Source organism: Carassius carassius, chromosome 24 (assembly GCF_963082965.1).
Source record: "Carassius carassius chromosome 24, fCarCar2.1, whole genome shotgun sequence".
In the NCBI taxonomy this organism is placed as follows: Eukaryota; Metazoa; Chordata; class Actinopteri; order Cypriniformes; family Cyprinidae; genus Carassius; species Carassius carassius.
Window position 1 is genome coordinate 15228334 of NC_081778.1, and position 17053 is coordinate 15245386.

The 17053-nt window shown below is 37.7% G+C and overlaps 1 protein-coding gene and 1 pseudogene across 4 annotated transcripts; one reads left to right on the forward strand and one right to left on the reverse strand.

Moving 5' to 3' along the window:
• Window positions 1-2187: 2187 nt before the first annotated feature.
• LOC132103487 (prolyl 3-hydroxylase 3-like) lies at window positions 2188-5213 on the reverse strand (annotated as a pseudogene).
• A 2068-nt stretch (window positions 5214-7281) lies between these two features.
• LOC132102920 (ubiquitin carboxyl-terminal hydrolase 5-like) lies at window positions 7282-16348 on the forward strand. 4 transcript variants are annotated; one of them, XM_059507646.1, is made up of 21 exons: window positions 7282-7682; window positions 8092-8220; window positions 9082-9102; window positions 9287-9353; window positions 9479-9606; window positions 9742-9887; window positions 9999-10183; window positions 10328-10422; window positions 10515-10708; window positions 11287-11358; window positions 11980-12070; window positions 12235-12360; window positions 12450-12603; window positions 12687-12861; window positions 12944-13032; window positions 13265-13450; window positions 14593-14736; window positions 14828-14970; window positions 15376-15526; window positions 15620-15704; window positions 15820-16348. In XM_059507646.1, the coding sequence occupies exons 1-21, from the start codon at window positions 7575-7577 to the stop codon at window positions 15911-15913; spliced, it is 2583 nt and encodes an 860-aa protein (XP_059363629.1). In that variant the 5' UTR covers window positions 7282-7574; the 3' UTR covers window positions 15914-16348. The 4 variants fall into 4 exon arrangements, with proteins under 4 accessions (XP_059363629.1, XP_059363630.1, XP_059363631.1 ...); XM_059507648.1 differs by having other exon boundaries at window positions 7294-7682; window positions 13265-13393; XM_059507647.1 differs by lacking the exon at window positions 9082-9102 and having other exon boundaries at window positions 7290-7682.
• The last annotated feature ends 705 nt before the right edge of the window (window positions 16349-17053 follow it).

A 17053-nucleotide genomic window follows, 5' to 3' on the forward strand; every position in this document is an offset into this window, starting at 1 on the left:
CGAGTTTTCATCAAATGACTTTGTTGAAAGCAAAGACAGTCTGTAATAGTAGTATGCAGTCATTACCAAACTGTCTATGGTTAATGCATTATACTATGGTTAATTATTAATTATAAGGTAATTTAATATAATTCAAAACATTATTTTAATATGTGCTTTAAAATAAGTGAAAAATAAGTAAGAGAAGGAGAGACAGGGGGATAGGATAGGGCAAGGACCACCAAATGGGACTTGAACTCTGGAAACCCAATGAGCAACGGTGCTATATGTCTGCCCACTTCTATATATATTCTTAAGTAAAAACTAAAGCTGTAGCAAAACATAAAATTAAAAAAATGTAGAACTGAAAAATGTCATTACTTACCGGTTCCACTGGGATGTTTCTCAACTCTATTTGTATTTCTTATTCCTTTCCGACTCTCTATCCACTTGCCTTTTCATTGGGACTGTGTTCATTCAGGTTTTCCCCTTTACGCACCTTCTGATCCCTCTCTCTCTACCTCTCACTCTCTGTAAATTCTGTGATGCTTTTGTGATGGGCAGATGAGGATTGGAGTGGATGAAGTGAGATCAGGGCTGTAATGATAAAGCCTGGGATGGAGAAAGTGAGAGGGATGGAAATCTGTTAGGAGAGAAGAGACATTAATGACATAATTTTCATTTTTGGGTGAACTATCCCTTTAAACACTTGTACCTTCTGTTTTTTTTTTTTGTCTCGGTTTTGATTTTGAGAAAACAATAATAAATTCATAAATGATAAATTAAAGGTGCACACAGCTGAGTTGATAGCTTTGACAGTGGTCTTGGATTTATATTGACAACTAGTGGTATGGATCCAGTATGAACGAGAAAGAAAAAAAAATGAAGCAACCTACACCATGTTAAATAAAGTAGCGTTTAAGACTACTGATATTATGTGAGTGTAAAACAGTCACCCAAACAATTTGGATAAGTTTGTTTGTTTTTTGGATCAGATTTTGCTTACCAATGGATCCTCTACAGCAGGGATAGGCAACTCCAGTCCTGGAGGGCCACTATCCTGCAGAGTTTAGCTTCAGCCCTCATAAAAACTCACCTGCCTGTATCTATCTAGTAATCCCGAAAACACTGATTGACTTGTTCAGGTGTGTTTAATTAGGGTTGGAGCTAAACTCTGCAGGACAGTGGCCCTCCAGGACCGAAGTTGCCTATCCCTGCTCTACAGTGAATGGGTGCCTTCAGAATGAGAGTTTAAACAGCTGATAAAAATATCACAGGAGAAGTGAAGTGACCAAGTATGGTGAGCCATATGTGGAATTTGTGCTCCGCATTTAACCCATCCAAATTCGCGCACACAATAGTGAACACACACACCGTGAACAGTGGGTAACCATATTGCTGTGGTGCCCAGGGAGCAGTTGGGGGTTCAGTGTCTTGCTCAATGGCACCTCAGTCCTGGTATTGAGGGTGGACGAGAGCACTAGTTATTCACTCAACCCACGACAATCCCTGCCGGACCTGACACTCGAACCCTCTACCTTTAGGGTTACAAGTCTGACTCTCTAACCATCGTCTCAAAAATCGTAGCAATACGAGATTAAGGTCAAAATATTTTGAGAATAAAGCCGTGGCCACTCTATAGATTAAAAAAAAAAAAACTAAAACCAGCCTAAGCTGGTTGGCTGGTTTTAGTTGGTCATCCAGCCTGGCTATAGCTGATCAGTGGGCTGGTTTTAGAAGGGTTTTGGACACTTCTTTAGCTGGTTAGAGAGGGAGACCAGCTAAAAGCAGCTACTTCCAGATTAAACCAGCTAAGAACAGTCAACCAGTTTAGGCTGGCATTAGCTTTTTTTTCAGCAGGGAAGGCCAGTATATTGAGTGAATAATGTTAGGTCATCTGAAAATTCTGCCACCTACTCAGCAAAAAACATCCAACCTTTCATTCTTCACATGTATTTAATTAAAAACAGGAATAAAACATTCTAAAGGTTGAAGTGGGCTCCAACACTTTAACTTGAGACATATTGTTGTCTTTTCTGAGGTAAATAACGTTAGGTAGCTGTTCACAAGCAATTTTACTGATTTTTACTACACTCTGTCTTTCATCATCTGAATCTTCCGAATTTAATGAATCAGTGAAAACAACATATCCAGATTGAGAAAAATATCATTTATCCTATTTTTTTGTGAATTTTCTTTGTGTTTTGCCTACAGTACATCTATCATGTACACATCTGTGCACCTAAGATCTCGATGAGTGTAAGTTGGGGCTTCTCTCCAGCACTGCCTGGTTTCTGGCTCCAGGATGCAGTTATCCACATGAACTGGGTGAGAAAGATCCAGACGCCCCTCCTGATGACCTTCATACACATAAAATCATATATGCATGAAGAAAGATTTTATCCCTGTTAATAATGTGTGTTTATGTGGGAATGACTGTTCCTATTAGAGGAACGTGTACCTGGGATGGCGGAGAAGCACTCCAAGTGTGTGTAAGCAAAGTCGAGAACAGAGTGACTTCTGAAGTACGAGTCAATCAGAACTTTAACAGTCTCCCCGATCTCGTGTAACAACCTGGCAACCAGCCCATCTTGAGCTAACTGGAAAACAGATATTTTCTATATTATCTAGGGTATATGTGGTCTATAATTTTATGAATCATTGTATGTGTAATGACTGAGTAATATTTCACCTTAAGTGCTCTGAGAACAGTCAAACCCTCAAACTTCTCATGCGGCGTGTGAGGAGAGCGTTGCCCACGGTAACCATCAGCCATGGATGCATCGACCTATCATTAACACATGCAGAATGTGATTTGAGATTCTTCCCGCTGCTCTAAATTAGTAGGCTGACCCCGCAATGCACTGATTATTGAACAGTAATTCAAACAGCAGATTTCTGAATGATTAATCAAAAGCTCACAGTAGCAAGCTGCATCACACGATCACATTCAGATTGGGATAAGACTCCATCCAGAACCACACGGTTGGTCCCATTCAGCCCATGATCATCCATAGTGACTGTTACGCCAACCACAGGAACATGACCCCCTGAGTCAAAGAGACACTGAGTGGAAAAGACATAAATGCAGGAGGAAGAAAAGAAGAATGTTTTAAATATATAAGCTTTTTTGTAATTTGTTATTTTTATAATAATGATTTTTATAATAATGATAACCATTTTTTCTATTATTATTATTAAAAACCTAAAGCCTATATTTCTGTGTGTGTGTATATATATATATATATATATATATATATATATATATATATATATATATATATATATTTGTACCTGCATAAAATCCACTGTCATTCACCTCTTGCACTTTTTTAGCCTTGCTTCAGTTTCTCATGAAGTTTCTCTTTCTCTGCTCTGAGAAGAAGAAAAGTTTAAATCTGCCAGGAAATGTATTTCACCAAATCCTTTCTATTTTCTATAAAAAAAAAATTCTATTTTCCTGTCTCACCTCCAGGTTTCTCTCAGAGTTTCGGGTACAATGTTCTCGGGTGTCCACAGATCCTGATGGGGACAGAGATTGAGACTGAGGCCTTTTTTGTCTAGTGTCAGAAAGGAGAACAAAAGGTCAGAGGCGTAAGACAAAAAAACACCCTCAAGAACAGCATAGAGGTATATACCGGGAGACTGAATTTAAAGTCCAAGTTTGTCATCCCAAAGTACAATAGTATCTTTTCTTGAAAAGCTCTGCTGATATACTTGGCAATTTCCTTTGAGAGAGAGAAAAAAATATATAAAGTGGTCATTTAAATACTGTATTGATCTGGACCATTGACTCATCTATTCATCCATCCATCCAATAGACTGACCCATCTATAAATGCAGACATTATTCTTTCTACCCCATCTCCCATGCATCAGTTACTCCAACAGACCACGTATCATACCCGCATGGGGCCTGTTTCCTGAGCCTCTGTGTCGCCCTCTAGAGTCTGAGTGTAGAGCTCCAGATTACTCAGAGTCTGAATCTGTGGGGTAAAAGAGCAGCAAGGAGCGCAGGGTCTCTACCACCTTGGACACCAGAGAGAGGTAACTAATAATTATTCAAAAATTATATATTTTTTAATAATAATAATAAAATTACCTTGGCAACTAACTGAAATAAATATAAAAAGTCTGAAGTACTAAAATTACTAAAAATGAAACGGAAATAAAAACTAATAATAATAAAACTAATAAAAACAAACACACATAACAAAAACTAAAACTCAGAATAAATTTAAAATGAAAATCTAAAAATAAAAACTAATTCAAAATTATTAAATACTATAATAGTATAGAAATAATACTAGCATAATGCTTTTCACATTCACGTTATTAGATAAATAATGTAGAGTCATTAGAAAGTTATAGTCTTTGACACTGGCATTGAAATTGTATACAGAGCAGATATTAGAAATATAACATAGGAAGATCAAAATAACAATAAATACAATTAAGATGCAAATTTAAGTTGTATCAGGAACCATGAGAGAACCGTTGTGTTGATGTATTACACTGGTGCCTTTACATATACTTTATTCAACCAAGTGGAATTATGTTTTTGAAAAGGAAACAAAATAAATATTACCAAAAATAAACACTGAAGAACAAAGATATAAAAAATAATAATCATTTGTAAATAATCCAAATAATTTGTGCGTAAACACTGGTAGGAAACATCAGTGCTCGTCTTTCAATGACATCTGACCTTTGAACTGTGCACTATGTAAGTGCTCGAGCTGGAAGGGCAGGAATTCCTCCAGAGCAGAAACCCTTCCAGGTCACGTTGACACTAAGGTCACACACATCTGTTTGCATGACAGCAAGGAGAGAGGGAGGTCTAAAGAAACACAGAAAGACTGATTTGACTGAACTGTTATATATAATTACCAAAATATACCATTAATGGTGCAACACACCATTTAAACTGTTCTTTTTATAAACAAGTGAATTATTTGCAAATAAAAAAAGACTGGACTTTTACTATTTCCTGAAATAATCTGATGTTATACTACTGATAGTGGCTGCAATCACTTGATAGACTTGGTAAATATACATCCTTTTTCACCTGCAGCTCTCTCACAAACTCCCTGAATGGTGTCTGGCTCCTCAGGAATGACCCGGGACGCCATCACACATTGAGCTCTGCACTCTTCTGTCTGCTTGAGCGTCTCATTCACACACTCCTTCCACCCAATCAGATGAGAGCTCAGCAAGAATGGCTGCATCATACATCTCCTAAAAATGATGAACACTCTTACAAAAAGATGGTAGAGTAACAGCGGACAGTGGTATACAGGACAGCTAATGCCGTTCATTTAAAGAGGAGTGAGAAAGAGAGATGAGTGAGGATAGTGAAGTGTAGAACTAGTATATGACTGACAGACACTGTCATTCTCCAAATATCTGTCTCAAAGGCAAAAGTCTGCTCAGCCAACGTGGGAAGAAATTGGCAACACAACACCACACAACCCAAAACCAAAATAACTTTTATGATTCACAACGATGCAATTATACTGTGATGTGACATTCAGCCAAGTATGGTGACCCATACTCCGAATTCGTGCTCTGCATTTAACCCATCCAAAGTGCACACATACACACACACACACACACACACACACACACACACACACACACACACACACACACACACACACAGAGCAGTGAACACACACCCAGAGCAGTGGGAAGCCATTTATGCTGTAGCGCCCAGGGAGCAGTTGCGGGTTCGGTGCCTTACTCAAGGGTACCTCAGTCATGGTATTGCCGGCCTGAGATTTGAACCCACAACCCTAGGGTTAGGAGTCAAACTCTCTACCACTAGGCCAAGACTTCCCCACTACTGCCCACAGATATGAGAACTGCTCAGACAGTATGCACACGAGCACATGCAATTTCACACATTTTATTTTAACTTTTATTTGAGTATTATTCATGGTCATCTTTAAGATTTATTTTCATCCTCCTACACAATTTTCCAAAATAAATAAATACATACATAAATACATGATGTTACATCTTAGCTGAAAAATGGTCTGAAGCCTTATCATATTTTACCTATCCTTGTTTCATTATTATTCTAAAAAGCATCACTTAAACTAATTTTAAATTATACCAGATACAAAAGCAGTTACATAAGAAAACATTTCTTAAGCCAGTCATAAAAAAATGAAAGGTACATTTTTCATACATTACTGACATATAAAAATGATTCAATGTTTATGTACTTTATATTATATTTACATCATTATAGTATTTTGAATAAGCTTTGATTTTCAGTTCAACTATTTTCATTTCTCATTCAAACTTTAGTTTAAATGTTAATTATTGTGCTTTTGTCATTTTTTATTCTTTTAATTATTTCTAAGTGTATTTTTATGTTAAATTTAGCGCAATATTTTTCTTTTTTTTCTTTTTCATTTTACCTATAAAGTTACCTAAAACGTCATTAAATTATTTAAATAGCTAGTTTTAAAAAAGTCACTTGTGAACATCTACATTATTATTTTTTTTTAGTAGTAGTAAATGGTTATGTTTAACTTGTTTGAAATTATTTTAAAGGAATAAACGATTTAATTTCAAATTCATCTTTATTCTGAAAATTAAAAAGGATTCCTTTAGGGCTAAGGTAACTATACCCGTTTTAATTCTATAAGATTTCACGTTTGTTTCCATCTGAAAAGCGACACAATCACGGACAGCCAATCAGAATCCCCCAGACTTTAGAGCGCTCGAGGATTTACAGCGGAAAATGACAAAACTGCAGGGCGCGCTTTTAATTAATAAACAAAACCTTCTTATTTAGGGTTTATATTGGCTTGTTGTAATCGTAATGAGTTTATATAAAAACAACATAATGTGATATGTCCTCATTTAGTTAGAAGTAACGTTGCTAGCGATACTTATAAGTATTTACATTTTGATTTTATTGTAAGATTTGGGCTAAATCTATAAGGATCAAATCCAAATACATGATAACCAGTAACTGTCTACACTAAACCCAAAGCAACACCGTCTATACATCACATATTTTTTAGTTGCAATCTAAAAAAAAAATAAAAACATTTTTGCGCGCATTTAAACACCCAGCCGCACGAGGCCAGTATTATTATTTACATGAGGTAAACATTTCCGCTTTCTCATTTCGACAAGTGTCATGACTTCCATTTTTACCGTAATACACAAAACACACGCGAATCAACAATAAAGGTTTACGTCTCTTCAGTGGTGAACTGATAAAAAAAAAAATTGTTATGCCAATATTGCTGTATTGCGTAAAACGATCATTTAAGTTTTGCATAAAGACGTTACGCTAACGTACATATTAGTATTATTATGTCACAATTAAATTAGCATCGTTAAATTCGCGTATGTGCGCGTTTTTGGCGCTTTACGGTCAAACACTTGCGAGTGTGTGTAGCGCCCCTGGCCTCGAATGAAACACACTGGACCAGCAGAAGCAGCTTTCCATTGAGGGGAAACAGAGAGAAAGAAGGGGGCTGTCAGAGACTTCAAGCGGGCTGTATTTCAGGAGCGGGGGCCAAAAAAACCCAGGCGGGCAAGCTTGTGAAGGCAAATCGTGTTTAACCAGATATGACGGAGGTTAGCGAGATATTGAAGTCGGTTCTGTCTACGATTCGGGTTCCGAGGCCCGGAGATCGTGTTCATAAAGACGAGTGCGCTTTCTCATTCGCCAGTCCGGTGAGTTCAGTAACGTTAGTGGCACGCGTCATCGCGCACTTTCGCGATTTATTTATTTATTTTTGCATAAGATTGCCGTTTTGCTTTAGTCTTCCCATGAGCTGTGATGTTTGCTAACAAATTTGCACTATTTTCCTTTATTATGTAAAGTGAGCCATCATCGCAATGTAGACTGTGCACTCTTAAATTATCAGTGTGTATATGACACTTAAATTATCAGTGTGTACATGCAACTTTAGCTGGTTAGTTATAAGGCTAAGATGAGCTAGAAGCTGCAAAAAAATAAATAAAACATATTTAAGTCTGTGTGCTTCTGTATCATGCGCATGAGCCAGCCACAGTCTCTGAACGCTTGGTGCTCACCAACAGTATTAGTTTCGATTGAAACAATTCTTTCCATTTGTTTCAGGAGAGTGACGGAGGCTTGTACGTCTGCATGAACAGCTTTCTCGGCTTTGGAAGCAAGTATGTAGAAAGACACCATGCCAAAACCGGTCAGAGAGCTTACCTGCACATCACACGGACCCGGAAAACACAGGTAAGCAACATTACACATCATTCTGTGCATTTATAAATAACAATCATGCATGGCTTACGTTCATAAATATTTAAAGTCTCCAAATGGAAAAAAAAATGATGGGCATCAAACAGGTTTCCTGGACACTCTTCCTGTCTTTCATTGGCCAGACACACAGATAGTCCCTCCCCCAAACTCATGCCATTTGTTCAATTTGGGTGGGACAAACGGTAATGTTTGATTTCAGCAGTTGGGTTCTGGATGTTAAAATCCCATTTATTTTCTCCATAGGGGAATTGTTTTTTCAATGATAATTTATAAACCAGTAAAACCTGACTAACTGTGAGCAACAAGGTTGCTAATCAATGATATATGCTTTTGTTAAAGCCACCTGGCCATATTATTCAACTGATATTTTAAAATAAGCATGTTTAACAGTGGAATTCTTGAAAAACTACATTACCCTTGATTCTCCAAAGAAATTTCCACCAATATGAGAATCGTGCACTGAGTTGGTCCGTGCCAGGGATTTCACTCTGGTGTCAGATGCAGGATTTCTCAGATCATTTTGTCCACTCAAATCCCACCCCTGCAAGCTTATTTTCATTCATCTCCACTTTTGAGTGCCCCGCCCACATCTCAAAATCCAATAATTGGATATCCAACTGATGGATAGAACGAAAGATATTCCAATACACTCTGAAGAAAAGATCAGTTGCTAACTTCTGTTTCTGTGACTTTAAGTATAGTCTTGAACTTTTGTCTTTTGGTCCAAGTTTTGTATACTTCAAAGTTTGTAATGTTGTGATTGTGAATGTTGTAAACACTTTTATGAAATCCTTTTTTAAAATCTCTATGGAAAAAAAATGAATGAAAAACAAGGAACAAAAGACAGCTGAAAACGTGAGTGGGCACTATATTGTTTTTTTAGATTTTTTCTGGAAATCAATATACACATGGCTTATGTCTTTGCAAACTAATATGGTATAGAAGGAAATATTTTAACATATTACATCTTCATGTATTATGACTGCATTTTAACTGCTGATTCATGGCAAATATAGACATGATCATGTCTGTGTATCAGAAGGAGGATGATAGCAATTCTGGATCAGGCGACCCTCCCAAAAAGAAGCCCACAAGACTAGCAATTGGTAAGCCCCTGCGTTCTTTAGCCCTCAATCTTTGCTACATATTTTAGTACATGTTAGTTTTCCCAGTTGTGTGTTGTTAGTAAGTTTATGTAAAAGCCTGAAAAGGTTGTATTTGTTTCTTGCAGGGATCGAGGGAGGGTTTGATGTTGAGCAGGAGCAGTATGAGGAAGAAGTTAAGCTGGTTCTGTTCCCAGACCGACAGGAAGTGACATCAGATGATCTAGCATCCATGTCAGATGTTGTTCGGGAACGGGTGAGTCATTTTATTATTAGATCTTTTAAAATAATTTTTCACCATGTAATAATATATAGTCATAATTAGGTGAATGCTAAACTTTTTGACGGAGCGGACTTTGATTGGCTGTGTTGGTGTCTTTCACTCTTGCAGGTGTCTCTGTCGATGGCGGGGCTGCAGGCAGCAGACTCAGTGTCGCACACTTTGCAGGTGCAGCAGTGGGACGGAGAAGTGCGACAGGAGTCAAAACATGCAGCTGAACTTAAACAACTCGACAATGGGGTCAAAATCCCTCCTTGGTATACACATGTGTGACTTTGATATGTACAGCAAGGCTCTGAAAACATGATCCGTGGTGGAAGTTCGAGTAAGTGATTGTTTACATTTACATCCTTCCATCTTTCTTTCAGTGGTTGGAGGTGTGAGGTCTGTGACCTACAGGAAAACTTGTGGATGAATCTGACAGACGGGAAGGTTTTGTGTGGGCGGAGATATTTTGATGGCTCAGGGGGCAATAACCACGCCCTCCTGCACTACCAGCAGACTGGATACCCACTGGCTGTCAAACTCGGCACAATAACACCTGACGGAGCAGGTGAGATTGTCACACAAATCTGTGGGAGTCTAATTAAATCATGCTGACGTTGAATATTTCAAGCCAGTGATGTTATGTATGCTTTACTGTTAACTAGGACTTATATATATAAAATAACAATGTGTGATGTATGTGTCTTTGCAGATGTCTATTCATATGACGAAGATGATATGGTATTAGATTCTAAGCTTCCAGAACACCTTTCCCACTTTGGCATTGATATGATGACTATGGAAAAGGTACTGTCATCCCAAAAATCTCTGCTAGATGGGCTTTCATTCTTAAAGTGTTTAGGAAGCTGTATTTTAGTGTGTCCCTCTCTCTTTGTTAGACGGAAAGAACCATGACTGAGCTGGAGATCGCAGTGAACCAGCGTGTGGGAGAGTGGGAGGTGATTCAGGAGTCAGGTACCACTCTGAGACCCCTGTGGGGCCCGGGGCTGACCGGAATGAAGAACCTGGGAAACAGCTGCTACCTCAACTCTGTCATGCAAGTGCTCTTCACCATCCCAGACTTCCAGACCAAGTCAGTGCCTCTCAGAACGTTTGCCAATCTGTCCGTGAGTTTTTATGTTGGTGCAGTAATATTTCAGCCAGATATATGAGCATATACAACATACCCATAATCACTACTGTTCAGAGATTTGGAATCAGTAAGGGTTTTTTTTTTATTCATCATTAAATTAGTCAAAAGAGAAATTAATGTCACAAAAGATTTGTTTGAAATGGTGTTATTTTGAACTTATTAATTGAAGACAATGAAAAAATTGTATTATTAATTGTATTATTATTAAAAACACTGAATATTATTTAAAATAAGGAATTAATATTCAGCAGCACAGCAGTTTGCAACATTGCTAATAAGAAATGTTTCTTAAGCATCAAATCAGCATATTAGAATAATTTCTGCAAGATCATGTGAAACTGAGAAAAGGCTGCTGAAAACTAATTAAATTAACATTTTAAATCTTCAATTTTAATGAATTAAATTATTTAAAATATATTAAAGTAGAAAAGGTTTTTTTTGTCTGTTTGTTTATATGGAACTATTGTTGCTGAATTAAAACCTCTAAATGCATCTTGTTTTCTCTCACTGATACTTAGATACGTTTCCAACATTGACAAGATCTTTAATGAGGCGCCCAGTGACCCAACCCAGGATTTTAAGACTCAAGTGTGAGTACCTGTCCCACAAACTCTCACATGCACACATACTTTAAAATATCTAATTTTGCTTTCAAATCTAATTTGCACTTCCACATACAGTACATTTTAAGCCACATTTGGTTAAACAAAACAAAGCATTTCCAATCACTGATGTCAATTAAGTTTTTATGCTCAGTGTTTGAAAATATACCATAAATGGTCTGTTCCTCACACAAAGCCCTTGCATGACTTAAGAAGACCAGGAATATAGAGCAGTACAGGTTTTATGGACCATTTTTATATTTCATATTTGGAGATTGACAGTTTCAGTGTTCATGAACAGTTTCATATTCCACAGCAGAAAGAGTGTCATACAGGTTTTGAGCTACATAAGAGTGACATAATGAAGAAAGAATTTTAATTTCAGGCTGAGCTCTTTAGTTCTGTTAGTGATGATACTGAAGGGGCTTCAGTGATAACATATATCCAGCAGAGGTCGCCATACATCAATTCTCCCTGCTACCTGAAAGGAAAAGGGGAAGAAAAAAAAAAGCATCTGCTTCAGTTGCATCAAACAGCTTAAACACCATTAACAAATTTATTAAGTAATCGAAATTTGTATCTTCCATCATTTCCACTCTTTATTATCAGAGCAAAGCTGGGCTATGGCCTTCTGTCAGGAGAGTACTCTAAACCGGCCCCTGACCCCGGGGATGACCCCAATTCCTCCACTGAACCCAGGGTATGTACACAAACATCGGGTCTCATTCATGAAAGATGAGTAGACTTTGTTTATATATTACATTAATATTTTTGGTATGGAATGAGACAATGCAGGAAAAATACAGAAATTGATTCTGCTCATCATTGGAAAAGCAATTTATAGATATGATTTTCTTTGTAAAGGGTGACCAGGTTGGCATAGCACCTCGCATGTTCAAAGCTCTGGTTGGACAAGGCCACCCTGAGTTCTCTACCAATCGGCAGCAGGATGCACAGGAGTTTCTTCTTCACTTTATAAATATGGTGGAGGTAATGATGATGACTTTCTCTTGCAGTGTCTGTTTTACACTATTTACTTTAGCATTCACTCATTTTGCCTATTTATTTATGCTGTCTAGAGAAACTGTCGGTCTGGCATGAATCCCTCAGAAGCTTTCCGCTTCCTAGTGGAGGAGAAGATTGTATGCCAGCAGTCACAAAAGACCAAATATACCCAACGAGTAGACTACATAGTCCAGCTGCCTGTTCCCATGGACCAGGCAACTAATATGGGTTAGACACTCATACTATGCTTCTGTGTATCCATACGGCTTTATCCTTCCTCTCATTTATCATCTTCTCTTTCTGTTTAACAGAGGAGCTACAAGAAGCAGAACGTCACCGGGAGGAGGCGGAGTCATCTGGAGCCCCTCCCTCTGCTGCACCACGTGCTCAAATTCCATTTGCTTCCTGTTTGGCTGCTCTCATTGAACCCGAAACACTCACAGACTTCTGGAGCTCTGCAGTGCAAGCCAAAACCACTGCCACTAAGTAATAATGTTTGTTTAATTATTAATTAGTCTTTGATTTTCTTGCGTGCGTAATAGTATCTTTATATCTCTTTGTCTCTTAGGACCACTCGCTTCGCTTCATTTCCTGACCATCTTGTCATCCAAATTAAGAAATTCACCTTCGGCCTGGATTGGATTCCAAAAAAATTAGGTGAATTATATATTATTAAGCTATTTGATAATGTAACTTTTTCATTCTGCACGATTAATTATTTAGAAAAATAATGCACACCCGAGGTGGTGATGCACACCTCAGAACATTTGTCAGCCAATCAGATTAAAGCATTCAACAGCCCTGAAGTATAAATAATTTTCTGTTGCTCTGTTAATTGGTTGACAGCCCTAGTTTAAATACTAATGTACTATTGTAATAATTGTAATAGATGTGAGCATTGACGTTCCTGACACACTGGATCTGAGCGCGCTCCGTGCCATGGGACAGCAGCCAGGGGAGGAGCTTCTGCCAGAGGTGGCTCCACTTCCTCTCATGACCCCTGATGTGGAGGTTAAAGGTATCCTGGGCTCCCATGGCAACGAGGACGACGACTCTCTCTACTCCCCACTGCTGTGTCAGTCTGTCTTTTCTCTTCTTTCTGACCTAATCTGTCTGCCACTTGAGCCTGTCTTTCATTCTTTTTTTCTTTTTCCTTTGCTCTCATCTTTAAGTGTCTAATTTGGTTTTATTATATTCATTTGTTTTAATGTACACATGTATTTGCTCTATATAAATGATACTCATACAGCCTTAGTCTTAATATTTAGTTTTCAATTAAATGTAATTTATTTTGGATTTAAAGGAATAGTTCACCTAAAAATTTGCTCAATGTACTCTCCCTTCTTCATCGGGTCAGATTTGGAGATATTTAGCATTACATCACTTGCTCACCTGTGGATCCACTGCAGTAAATGGGTGCCATCAGAATGAGAGTTCAAACTACTGATGAAGATGTCACAGTAATCCACACAACTCCAATTCAATTAACTTATGAAGTGAACAGCGGCATGTTTATAGGAAACAAATCCATCATTAAGCCATTTTAATTTTAAAGCATTGCTTCTGGCCAAAATAGCTGTCTATAATCCATAATAATGCTTCGCCCAGTGAAAAAAATCCATCTCCTATGTGTGTGAATATATATATATATATATATATATATATATATATATATATATATATATATATATATATATCTATATATATATATATATCTATATATATATACACACAATATATTGGCTAGAACTGTTTTGAACGGTTTTCACTTTTAAATGGTGATTGTTCTCATGTTTATCTCCTGATTCAGATGAGATAATTTCTCATTGAAAAAACAAACAAACATCTTGATAAATTTGCTTCTTAAAATTATGCTTTTCACTTCACAAGATGATAATTGGTAGACTGGAGACATGTTGTTGGATTATTTATCAGCTATATGAGCTCTAATTTTGGTGGCACCCATTCACTGAAGAGGATCCATTCGTTAGCAAGTGATATATGCTAAATTTCTCTAAATCTGTTTAGATGAAGAAATAAACATACTACTCTTAGGTTATCTGAGGGGGAAAACATTTTTAGCAAATTATTATTTTTTGGTTAACTATTCCGCTAAGCATTGGTTTAATTTAATTAATACACTTTTCATTAGCATTCAGTGTATGTAATTATTGAAACATGTCTGTAGAGCACTCTGTCTCTCTGTATGTCTCTCAGCTCCGGTGTTGGATGACTCTACAGTGTCTCAGCTGTGTGAGATGGGCTTTCCTCTGGAGGCGTGCCGGAAGGCTGTGTACTACACGGGCAACACTGGCATTGATGCTGCTATGAACTGGGTGATGGGACACATGGAAGACTCTGGTAAATACATTCATCAATGAGTGTCAGCTGTGAAGAGGGTTACAAGTAGGATGCAGATTTCCAGTAATAGTCTCTATGTGAACTTCTGCAGATTTCTCCGCACCTCTAGTGTTGGCTGGATCTAGTTCTGCTCCTGGCACCACACCCACAGAGAGTCTACCTGAGGAACACCTAGTAACCATCGTTTCTATGGGATTCAGTCGAGACCAGGCCACTCGTGCTCTCAGAGCTACGGTGAGACACTTCCCTCTGTCTCTGTTAACCAGTGATACAAAAAGATTCCAAAAGTTTCCCCCATTTTGCATGCAACCCAATTGCTACAATGGTTTTAACCTCAGTATAAATTTTTTATTTTATTATTTATTAAATTGGCACCCATGAAGTGGCATCACTGAGATTCTCTACTTAATGTTTATTGCTTAAAAGCATTTAAGTCACACAAATCATGGTCCTAAATTTTAGTAACCGCTAGCCAAAACTGTAAACTTCATAATATAAAAAGACATTTAAACCTATTAAGGTTCAGCATGCTAAAAATCAGTATGTTACAAATGCTTTTTGCTTCCTTTCACATGACATTTTGTTAATTGATGATTTCTTTGAGATTCAAATCCTATTTGTCAATTTTTGTATTTGTAGAATAATGTTCTAGAGCGAGCTGTGGACTGGATCTTCTCTCATCTGGATGATCTGGAGTCCATGGATGTGTCTGAGGGTGGACGCTCAGGAGGAGAAAGTGAAGCCAGTCGGGAACCTCCTCCAGGAGCACGTGTACGTGATGGAACAGGAAGTATGTGTTTCTGTTGTATTTATTTAATTGTAATTATCATATAATATTTTATCTTCTAATGATTCACATCTTTCCTGTTCTTTTGTCCTGTAGAGTATGAGCTTTTTGCATTCATCAGTCACATGGGAACGAGCACAATGTGTGGTCATTATGTCTGCCACATCAAGAAAGACCAACAGTGAGTGAGATTCTCTATCCATCTGTCTTTCTCCATCATTCATATGCAGCGCTTGTACAGCAATATCACTTTTCTTAGTATTAATGTATTCATTGTCATTCTTTGCTTCTTTCAGGTGGGTAATCTTCAACGATCAGAAAGTTTGTGCCTCTGAAAAACCACCTAAGGACCTGGGTTACCTGTACTTTTACAGAAGAGTAGTGGAATAGAGTAAACTAGGATAACATTTTTCTTTCTCACAAATGCACACACTTCTGTGTCTGATCTACTGAAATAGTAGGCCCAGATTCTGCTTCTGAAATGATGCACCATTTAATAAGTCAAAGCACTTCTCCATCAAATATATTCACTACCAAGAGAAAAAAAGACATAGGATTTGAGGATTAGTGTTCTTACTCGAAACGCCCATGTTGTACACCACCTTACCACACACACACACAGTAGTCTCCTTCGTTCCTCCCCCTGATTGGATAGTGGCTATTGTGACATCATCACTTTTAGAGCTAAGCTCCACCTTCCTGCCCTTTATGTGTGCCAAAATGTTTCTGCAAATGTTTAATGGCAAGTAAATACCATTTAATCACACACACACAAAAACAGCTAAGTATTATATATTGGCATTTTAAATAAAAGAATGCAAAAGATATTGTGTGGTTTAACATTTTCCTTGTTTTGTTATTTTTTTGGGGGGAGGACAAAATAAATCCTATCTGCTATCCAGTCTGTTGTGATAGGCTGAATACCTCAAGCTTGTGATGGAAATGTTACACCCCTTGCCATACTGTGACATAGTGATGGGAAGTTAGGATCATTTTACTGACTCTGTCCTTTGAGTCTCGTTCAGTAAAATGAACAAACCTTTTTTTGAGTCATTTTGGCAAAATGTAAGTAAAATGTTATGTGTTACTTACCTAACACATCTAAAGTTAGTACTTAAGCAAACGTTGATCACACTACAAACAATACAAAACTATAATGCTATAAGAAACGGAAAATATTAATTATTTACCTGGGTCTTTAGCCTATGATGAGCTCACCTCTTGTCTGACAAGTCGTTCCTTCATCATGTGATCATGTTTGAGTCGTTCCTTCATCATTTGACAGTGCCATAAACTAAACCTATGCTGGCAGAAAATACAAAATGTGCAGAGCAGGGGGGCATGAGGACTGGAATTGAGAACCACTACTCTACACAAGAGGTCTACACGGAGGACCTGGGACCCGACCCAGGATCCATCCATATATTTTAAATGGTCAGCCAAGTCCAGGTTGGGTCCCAGTCTATTACTTCGGGTCATGGGTCTGTTTAACATTGTGTGTAATAAGCTAGTCGATCGGACTCTGAGAAC

Excerpts from the sequence above, each read along its gene's own strand:
- LOC132102920 (XM_059507646.1), top strand. The coding sequence starts at position 7,575 with ATGACGGAGGTTAGCGAGATATTGAAGTCGGTTCTGTCTACGATTCGG. Across the intron at positions 11,359-11,979 it reads CAGGATTTTAAGACTCAAGT|AGCAAAGCTGGGCTATGGCC; the intron begins GTGAGTACCTGT and ends CTTTATTATCAG. Across the intron at positions 12,361-12,449 it reads ACTTTATAAATATGGTGGAG|AGAAACTGTCGGTCTGGCAT; the intron begins GTAATGATGATG and ends TATGCTGTCTAG.